General features: G+C 36.0%; 1 protein-coding gene across 4 annotated transcripts; it reads right to left on the bottom strand.

The window, feature by feature from the left end:
- Nucleotides 1-255: 255 nt before the first annotated feature.
- On the bottom strand, nt 256-10488 carry LOC109215616. Of its 4 annotated transcripts, none has more exons than XM_019379716.1 (4): nt 10342-10488; nt 9764-9822; nt 3022-3140; nt 256-1126 (listed from the first exon to the last, which is right to left on the bottom strand). In XM_019379716.1, exons 1-4 carry the CDS (start codon nt 10355-10357, stop codon nt 937-939), a joined length of 384 nt encoding a protein of 127 aa, XP_019235261.1. In that variant the 5' UTR covers nt 10358-10488; the 3' UTR covers nt 256-936. The 4 variants fall into 4 exon arrangements, 3 of the variants coding, with proteins under 3 accessions (XP_019235261.1, XP_019235262.1, XP_019235263.1); XM_019379717.1 differs by lacking the exon at nt 256-1126 and adding an exon at nt 2763-2933; XR_002066378.1 differs by lacking the exon at nt 256-1126 and having other exon boundaries at nt 2763-5499.
- Nucleotides 10489-10754: the final 266 nt, after the last annotated feature.

Genomic DNA, 10754 nt, shown 5'->3' with positions numbered 1-10754 from the left:
GATTAATTCCTCCCAGGATAGAATGGAATAACTATTCTGTGATAGCGGCACTTCAAATCACAGAACTTCAGCGAACTCAACAAACAGAGTAAATCACACTTGACACTTATGTTTATTTAGAAAATAATGCAACAATGTAGAAAAGAGGAGAGAAGATTTCAGATTTTCCATGTCTGATTTCATATCTGAAAAATGAGGCCAAGCATTTAAATTTATAGACAAAGGATGGGTGATATGGAGAGGTGCAATCTAAAAGGTGCATCTTCCATTTCCCATTCACACCCCTTAATAAAAACGCAACACTTTTTTAGTGCATGATGCATATGAACTTTACATTTGTCAGCTGAAGCATGTTAATATAAGAACTTATAGCTTCCTGGTTAGCTGAAAAATAAATAAATCTTACATGTAAGTATTAATGATTAGCAATATAATGAGTTAGTGGCATATGTCTATGCTTAACTGAGCTGGTCAAAGCAGTCAAAGATGGCTAGCTAGAAAGTGCTAATAGGGGAATTGCATCTGCTGGTCAAAACAGGTAAATGTGTTACATTCAATGTCAACTGCATATTTGTCTCCTTTAGAAGTGATCCCGTTTCTATTTAATATGTCCTACAATATTCTTTGTTTGATTCTACCTTGCAGCAAAAGTTAGGGTGTTGAACCTCGCTATTACATTCGAGGATACATTTTGTTAGAACCTACGATTCACTTTGTCGTATACCATTAGAAATCAAGGTATATCATCATTTTCAAGAGGCTAAGAGCTCCTTTGTTCCGAAGGAAGATAGAAATTCCAGGAAACACATCTCATAAATGGCTACCACTATATATTGTAAGGTTATGTCTAATAAGTTTTGGATAAACTTTTTAGCAGGGATCTCTCGAGATACCGTCTCGTAGTCCCAAAATATATGTGCAAAGAGATCTCCCGAGCTATCGCCTCGTAGTCTCAAAAGTTAATATACCCGAGGAACTGCCTTGTAGTCTCAAAAGTAAATGTGCAGGGAGAACTCCCGAGGAACCGCCTCGTAGTCTCAAAAGTAAATGTGGAGAGGATCTCCCGGGATACCGTCCCGTAGTCTCAAAGTAAATACGCAGCTCAAACAAATGAATATAGCAATTACTGCAAGAAACATACAGTTTAGGCTTAGTACAAGTCAAGAAAGAAACATGAATCGGCTAAACATGCTGCAAAGAGCTCAAATAAGCTATTAAGGAATTTAGACATGCTATTCTAGGCTAACAGGATAACTACACAAGCTAGTATACTCAATAAGATGAAAATAGGTTATTATTCAATAAAAAATAGGCTTTTCAACAAATAGCTCATGTACGCACTCGTCACCTCGCGTACACGGCGCTCACATATCATAACAACACCAAATCCTAAGGGGATTTCTCCACAAAAGGTTAGGCAAGCCACTTACCTCGAACCAAGTTCAAATCAATCCGTAACAATGCTTTTTTCATAAATATCTGACTTCGAATGGCCCAAATCTAGCCAAATCAATTACATACCATGAATATAACTATAAGAAACTAATCTAGTTAATGAAATTAAAGCTAAAGCAAGGAATTAGGAAATCGTCCTAAAAGTCTCCCCGGGCCCACGTCTCTGAATCGGGTAAAAGTTACCAAATATGAACACCCATTCTCTCACGAGTTCACTCGTACCAAAATGATCCAAATCTGATGTAAAAACCTCAATCAAAACTCAAAATCTTAGTTGAAGAACTTTTTCCCATTTTTTCCAATTTTCAACCCAAATTCGAAATTAAATGATGAAATCAACCATAGATTAGTGAAATATAACCATAAAAGAGTTAAGAATCGCTACCCAAAAGCTTTCTCTGAAAATCCCTCAAAATCTCGTCCAAATCCGAGCTCCCAAACTCAAGTTTTGATAAAAATGGCTAACCTTCGTTTTTGAAAAGTTTATATTCTGCCCAGTGATTCCTTAATCGCGATCGCGGAAATAGCCTCGCGATCACGAAGCAAAACTCAGCTGCCCTTGAAATTAACTCTACGCGAACACAAAAATACCACGCGAATACGATGCACTGGCCCTCAGACTTACGCGATCGCAAACGACACCACACGCGCGTTCGCGATGAACAAAACGTGAGGTCCAGCTTCCGCCTCATAGACACTATGCGAAAGCGACCTTGTCCATGCCTTCGTGAAGAACCACATCACACAACTACGTGTTCGCATACTCTGCTCGCGAACGCGAAGAACAAATACTTCCACTGCTTATGACCCATAAAGCAAAATTGAACTTGTTAGGCCACATATAAAAGTAAAAGTGAATTGATACTAAAGGACTCCTCCAAAAAGGAAGAAATCAGCAACAACACCCAATATAATAATGTTTATTTGATTACAGATCTCTTCAATTTGACACATTTATCACATCAAAGAAAAAATATTTTAACGTATTTAGGAAAAAGAATAAATTCAAAATTGTACAGTGTCATCATTTATATCATAGTCAGCATTTTTAGGCACTTATGGCGGTTCGAAAATTTTGAAAAAACATTCGCGTTAAGTATTTCTGACCCTTCGTTGGATCCTATTTAAGGATATTCTACGTCAAGCTTTTTTTCTACCGTTCGATAGTGGCCCTACAATACATCCCACATCAAAGTTCAAACAATCAAAGATATACAAAGACAATCACACTTTATCACCAACAAAAATTTGACCAAAGAGGTAATCTGTGTTTGTTCAAGAGGTAATTTGAGTTTGTAAGAGAGTTATAAATTTTGGACTTCTTTCTCGATACAAATCACACAATGAATTTAATGGATATTCTCATTCCTTCCATGTACAGTAAAGTTTGCATTCAATGGAATGTTATATGCTCTTGATATTTATGATGCTTCATCTGTGTTGGAATATTCTGTATGGCATTTATATTGCGCCACTTCCTAAAGAGAGAACCTTCAACTTTCAGACTGTAAGGCTCGATGTAAGTGTTGTGTCGCATCTAGTTATAAATTTCACTAAAGTACATACCCGAGTTCCTGCAATTGAGTTTCACCAAGCCCTCTTCTTGTTCTGTTCCTGACTTTGACATTACCTAAATAATCCAGTTTGATGCTTTGTTGTAGTCTTGTTGTGCTGCCCGATATGTTCTGAAATACCAATTCTACAATGACTTGTCAGGCCTTGTGATACATGCCGGATGAGCATGCCTAACTATTTTCAAGTCAACATCATAGCATTAGAGTGCTTTAAAGGAGTCAAGATCAAGAAGGTTATACTTGTAATAATTGACTAAGCTCCTTAGAATTAACTCAGGGGTATTTGGGTTATTTGTAGCCAAATACCCACTCTAGTATAAATAGCTTTGGGTCATTTGTAGCCAAATACCCACTCTAGTATAAATAGCCCTTAAGACTTTTATTTTAGGTAGACTTGATGAATGATAAACTTGAAGACATGCAAGCCTCACCATTTATCCTTATCTTTTAATGCATTTATGTCTATGTCTTAATTTCTTTATTGCTTTCATTAGTGTTAAATTAGTCTTAGTTGGTGAACAATTAGTAGTGAATGCTTAATTGCTTAATTACTTTATTCGGGTTTTCTAGAGTTGCCAATCTCGTTCCATAGCTTAGGGTTACAATTGATTGAGTTCATAAAGGTAATTAAGCTTCATATCCTAATTGATTCATGTTCTTCCAATCAATTCTGGGTCTAGCTCTTATTTCATAGTTTAGGGTAACAATTGATTGAGTTCATGTAATTAGGTTTTTTATTCTAATTGATTCTTGTTCTTCCAATTAATTAGCTCTTATTTTGGTATCAGGCAAAGATTTTGGATTGTTTTATCAATCCTTGGCTCTTTGTTTTGATTATCAACAAATCTGAAAAAAAAAATAGAAAATCCAAAAATAGCAAGTTTACTGTTCATCCGATTTGTTTGTGACTAAAACAAAAATGGTATGCCTCGTTCATCACTGTTTCATTTAAAAACTTTGATTTCCTTGTTCTCGTTGTCGATTCTGGTTCTGCAGTTTGTGATTTCTTCATTTTATGAGATCGAATTACTTTTCGGTTTGGATTCGAAGATTTGAACCCAAAATTTACATCAGCTGAACCGAAAAAAAAAACTAGGGTTTGTTTTGAATCTAAAAAAAAATTGGAGGTCCAAAATCGATTGGGTGTTCGAGATTTTTAGTCGGAAACACTGAAACGAAGTGAAATATGAAGGGTTAGTCCGATTAACTCTGATTTGCTAGGGTTTTGGTTTGAATTTTGAACCGAGTTGTGCGAAGAAGAAGACCACTGGGGTCTTTCGTTTCAGGCCATTGTGGCACAAATTGATCACTGAGGTTTGATTTTGGGGGTTACATGGAAGTCGAATCCAAAGTTTGAGTTCGATTTGGTGAAGGATTGAGTGAGAATCAAATTCCCTGCCATTGAAGAACTCGAAGAACACCAGCTGCGAATTTGAAGAACTTTGCGGACTGATTCGAATCGATTCGAGCAGCTGAGAATTGTCGCAACAAATCAGGTTTGATTCCTTGAGTTTAAAACTGTTCTCCATCTCTGATTTCTAAAATTTGAAGAGAAGTGAGTTTCAACAGAACATCGACTCGATCTTTCTGAGTTGATTTGATTTGAATCCGTGAAGTCGACTCGAGTTCCTTGTTGCTCGGTGACAGAATCTGTAGAATTGGAGCTCAGTTCTTGATTGAGTTTTTGAGTTGTTTAACTTCAATTGTACTAGAAAGTTTGACTAGCTGCTGTTGGATTTTGATCAAGAGCTTGTCGTCAAGTTTTTAGTTGAATTTGATAGTGTCTACTACTGCACTGAATACTTGTGTGAAGTTCTGCTGTGGTCTTTAGTTCAAGTCTGCTGAAATTTTGCTATTGTTGCTCGAAGACTTCGACTAGATTTCTGAGGGGAGTGAATGTCATCCTGTTTCTTATTGCTGGGATTAACTTTTTGAACTGAATTCATCTTTTCTGCTGATGAGTTTAAATTATGAGTTGTGCTCGAACTTAGTCGCAGTTGTGGTATTAATCGACTGGTAGAACTTAGAACTGAATCTGTTGATTTTCCAAGTTTCCGAGTATTGAGTTGCACATCTGTGATAGTTCTATTTATTGAGAAGTAGATTTAGGAAGGAGTTCTGAGAACTCATTGTCTAAAACAACTGAAACTACTTGACTAGGGATTAACAATGTTGATTTCTGGCTGAAGTTCTGCACCCTTCCTTCACAAGTGTTGCACCAGTTTTTCTACATTGTTAGCTGCAGTTTATGCACAGTTGTTGCTTCGTAATTTCTGCACGGCTGGTGTGACAAGCTGCAAATTCAGTTGTTTTGCTGGAAGAATTCAATTACTGCTGGGAGTCAATTGATGTTCTGAAAATTGTATGAACTGAGTTTGCCTGTTTCTCCACTGATTTAGCTGCTGAAAATCTGCAGCTTTGGACTAGAGTTTGAGCTGAGGATTTGGCTTCTTTGAGAACGGTTTCGAAGCTGAAATTTGAATTGTCCAGTTCTTTCAGCAATACTGGTGAATACTGCCATAGAACAATTTTTCCAGCATTTTTCAGAAGTTCAGCAGTTCCAGTTTCTGTCCAGTTAATCTTTTTTTCTTCTTCTTGTTTTTAAAATCTCAACTAGATTAACTTGATATTAGTTCATATTGAGTTTAATTCTAGTTTCTTTGTGTGCTTTGTTTTATTTCGTGCCATTTCTTTCGTGCTTTTCTCTTTATTTTCGTTGTGAATTGCTTGGTTCATGTCCGTTTGATTTTTAATTCCGTCCTTGTGAAAACACAACTTCCGCTCCACCCCGAAGACGGTTGGAACTTTTTGTGAAACCTTGGGACTTATAGCCTGTTTGGCCAAGCTTTTTTTTGGCCAAAAGTGCTTTTTTTTTTGCCAAAAGAAAAAACACTTTTGGCCAAAAATTGAGGTGTTTGGCCAAGCTTTTGGAAGGAAAAAAAGTGCTTTTGAGGAGAAGCAGAAGCAGTTTTGAAGAAGCAGAAAAAAGTAGCTTCTCTCCACAAGCACTTTTCTGAGAAGCACTTTTGAGAAAAATACACTTAGAAGCAGTTTTTTAAAGCTTGGCCAAACACTAATTGCTGCTCAGAAGTGCTTTTCAAACTAATTAGCCAAACATAAACTGCTTCTCACCAAAAGTACTTTTGAGAAAAGCACTTCTCAAAATAAGCCGATTTTTGCAGCTTGGCCAAATGGGCTATTAAGTTTGCTAGCAATTTTGACATTCACTACTTGAGCGGAAAAAGGCAAGAGTGAATAGGACTTTGAGCACGCAAAAGCCAATTGGTACAAGGTGTGATACACGAGGGTTGAGCGATATCAAGTTAGTTGGTGAGGACTTTACTACTAATTTGTTTGCTCGTTTTATAGGTATCATGTAGTATGGACACACATCTAGTCTTAATTGTGATCCAAGGAGAAAGTTACAAATTTTAGCATATGGCAACACAACGAATGCAAGGTTGAATTCCATGATGGAGGAATCTCACATGAGGCGACAAGGAAGGAGCGTAGTATGACCCTTACTAATTCCTCTACTACACCCTCTCCTTCACAAGTGCGACAAATGCTTCAAAGAGAAAAACCGCAGCATAACCAACATTTTCAAATACCACAAAACCTACCAAAGCGACCACACTCACCAAAGGGACCTTATTTTCCTCCACCAAACTACCGACCACCTACCCACTACCAATACAAACCACCATTTAGACCTCAAGCACACATATCCATAATACCACCACCCCAAATGACCCAACCTAGACCACCAATGAATCCACCTCCCCAACATATGCCTCAAGTACTACCAAGGAGGTACAATCTTCCTCCTCCACTACTCATATCACCTCAAGAACCTCGAATGATGAACAACCCACTTTTTCAACATGATCAAGAGGACACCTTAGCTTGAATGAGTTGGACAATATCCAACAAGTTTTCCATGATAAATATAGGGGGAATGAAGTGGACCAAAGTGGAAGAGGCCAAATGAGTTTGAGAACATCCTTGAAAAATGCAAAGAGAAAAAGTAAGGATGAGAGACAAAAGATAGAGAGAAGTAAGGGAGAGAAAAATGACAACTCTAGAGTGGAAAAAGGAGAGAAAGTGTGGAGTGAAGTGAGTAAGTTGTCACAAGAAAAGAGTGAAAATCTTGAAAAGAAAAAGAGAGAAAAGAAAGACGGAGAACAAAAAGAGAGTGAGGATTTTTCTTGTTCTAATGCTAATCTTTCTTCTTTCTCTAGTTGTTTTTTAACTTGTGTAGAGACTTTTGAAAACGAACCATTAAGTGAAGTTCAATCCACTTTGAAGAGCTTGGATCAATCTACCTTTTCAAGAGGACTTATAAATGAGGAAGTGCAAGGTAAAGAGAATTTCACTTTGGAAGAGCTTCAAGGTTAAATAGCTTATCCTTCTACTCATGATACTTTAGTTGATTGTAGTGACACTTTGAGTTTAAAAGATAGCGATGATATTAATGAGTTTGATATTTCTTTATCTTGTAATGAGAAAAATAGTTATGGCTTGCAACTAGCTTCCTCTTGTGCATTATTGGATGATTCTAGTTCTTTGTTTAATGACTCCTTAGCTAGTGATTTGTGTGATGTTGAATCTTATGATACCCCAACTATATGGGATGATGCATGCGATGATTCTTTTGACTCTACTTTCACGTTGTTGGAAGAAAGTATTGATCTTTATAAAGAAATGAGTCAAGAAGAATGTGTTGATGATTCTTTTGATTCTATTGTTATTCCTTTGGCAAAAAGATTCAATTTTTATGGTGAAATGAGAAAATGTGAGTGCGGAGATGCGTTGTTGGAGAGTGAACAATTTACTTATAATGACATAAATATAAAAGAAGAAAACTTTCATTTGTATTCCAATGAGTTGACTTCTCTTGTATTTGATCTTGATGACTCTTATGCATATTTATGTGATGATTTAGTTGAGTGTGAAACGGAAAGTAAAGTTTTTGATGCTAGCACTAGTATTAATTGCTTTACTTCTCTTATTCCTACTTTTGAAAGAACATTCTCGTTGAATTTTGCTAATGCTTCTATGAGAAAAGGTAAGAATGTATTTTTTTTTTGGTGTTTTTGAGTGACCATTTTGAGCAAGAAGAACTTAACTTTATTGATTATTTTGTGAAGGTTCAACAAGAGAAAGTTGCTAAATGTAAGAAAGGTATTGAACTAACACTTTGGCATACTTTTTGTCAAGAGCTTTTTGTTTCGCACAAAAGTAAGAATGGTATGTACGTTTGGCTTATGCTTATCTTGTGTTTATCTAAGGCCATTGAGGTAAAGACTTTAACTTTGAGTATTGTGATATTTTTTATTTGATGATTCATGATGAACTTGGCATATCTCTTAAGTTGTCATGTGAAGTTGTTGGAAAGTGTGTAAATATTTGTGGATTAACATTTGTGTTTGACCCTGGAGTTGTTTCTTATCACGGTGAAGTTTATTTCTTTGAATTGGAGAGTATGATATTTATTGCTTCTTATGACACTTGTTTATACCATAGAAGTGTGCACTTTGTTGAGGTTTTTACAAGATTGTGGTTTGTTGGAAGCATGGAACTTTACACTCTCTTGATTCTTCTAATGAATATTATTTTTCTTATAATCAGGTTTGTGTTGGAGTTGTGTTCTTTATAGATTATGACACATGGCTATATCATAAGAGTGTCACTTTTGAGTGCCAAATTGTGATCTTTGATCTTTTAGCTTGGATATACAATGCTTTGATTCTTGTGATTGGCCGGTACTTATGTTTGTCCCTTTCTTGGTTTTGCAAGGTCCAAATTCGAGGACGAATTTCTTTCAAGTGTGGGAGGATGATACATGCCGGATGAGCATGCCTAACTATTTCCAAGTCAACATCATAGCATTGGAGTGTTTTAAAGGAGTCAAGATCAAGAAGGCTATACTTGTAATAATCGACTAAGCTCCTTAGAATTAACTTAGGGGTATTTGGGTCATTTGTAGCCAAATACCCACTCTAGTATAAATAGCCCTTATGGTTTTTATTTTAGGTAGACTTGATGAATGATAAACTTGAAGACATGTAAGTCTCACCCTTTATCCTTATCTTTTAATTAATGCATTTATGTTTATGTCTTTAATTTCTTTATTGCTTTCATTAGTGTTAAATTAGTCTTAGTTGGTGAGCAATTAGTAGTGAATGCTTAATTGCTTAATTACTTTATCCAGATTTTCAAGAGTTGCCAATCTCTTGAGGGTTCCATAGCTTAGGGTTATAATTGATTGAGTTCATAGAGGTAATTAGGCTTCATATCCTAATTGGTTCTTGTACTTCCAATCAATTCTGGGTCTAGCTCTTATGTTCATAGTTTAGGGTTACAATTGATTGAGTTCATAGAGGTAATTATGTTTCTTATTCTAATTGGTTCTTGTTCTTCCAATCATTTGTAGGTCTAGCTCTTATTTTTAATTCCGCGTGTTTTGCTATATACGTGTTTTCTATACGATTCCGTATCATCTTGTATTTATAATAATAGCTTGTCCTGAATTCAACTAAATGTTGATCCAAAGAGCCATATCTATGTAAATTCAAAAGGATCTTATTGTTTAATAGTACAGATATGAATCTTTTTCTTGTCATGAGAAGTGAAGAGCACTTTATAAAAATAGAGTTTACCAACATCTTCTTGACATGGTGTTGACCAGAACTCTTTTGTTTCAAGGCACTTCAAGCAAATAAGGGGCATACCTCATTTAGAAGGAGCATTTCCGCTAGCACCCTCGAACAAATATTTTGTTTTGACAATTCTGCAATGATGCCACAAGGAAAAAATTAAAATAACTTAAAACCAAAACATGACAAATTGTGCTGCAACCATAGGAAGGAATCACATATCAAAGAGACAGAGGGTGCCCAACGATGCTAGTCTTTTGGTTTCTTTATTTCCTAAATAGATTATGTATTTCTCTTTATTCATGTGTACCTATTTCACCGTTAATAGGCACTTCAAAGAATTCATTCATCCTCAACAATACCGAAAAACATGTACCTAAGTATCTATCTCTAAACATAACAACGATTGACATGCATGCACACATTTTTAGATACTCAACTAAATACAGAACAGGAAAACAGAATAAAACTCAGCAAAAATCAGAAATCATAGAGTCACCAACATACTGGAATCAAGATAGGAAATTGTATCCACGAACCCAGAAGCTAAGACCAAAAATAGGAGAAAGAAGGAAATAACATATTAGGGATTAAGAAAAATTATACGAAAAGGAAGAGAAAGTTGTAAGGAGCTATTGGGAAAGAAAACAAACCTAAATTAGCATCCATTAGAATGAAAGGTGGAGCTGGCACTCAAATTTCACATTGTTTGAAGATGGAAACCCAGGGCTTCCCGTACATGTATTCTTTTAGCCTCCATTTGTTGTTTGGCAGGGAGAGTTCTCGGAGAAACGGGCATGGAACCTGAAAATAAGTGGAGAAAGTGCAAGCCAGTTGTTTTTAACTTATCCAAATGACGGTTTTACCCTTCGTCGTCCAAAACGACTTTCACTTATTATATTGTTAAAACTAGATGGCCCGTACCCGTGCCCGCACGAAAACAATGTTTATGTTATTTTCATATTTACAAGACTAATGAAAAATGTTCAATACCAAGTAAACATTTTTAATACTCCCTCCGTTTCAAATTAAATGAGGTAGTTTGACTCGCACGGAGTTTAAAGAA

The sequence above is a fragment of the Nicotiana attenuata genome, unplaced genomic scaffold (genome assembly GCF_001879085.1).
Source record: "Nicotiana attenuata strain UT unplaced genomic scaffold, NIATTr2, whole genome shotgun sequence".
Lineage (NCBI taxonomy): Eukaryota > Viridiplantae > Streptophyta > Magnoliopsida > Solanales > Solanaceae > Nicotiana > Nicotiana attenuata.
Note: the sequence above shows the minus strand (reverse complement) of the source record. Positions and strands in the feature narration are given on the sequence as shown.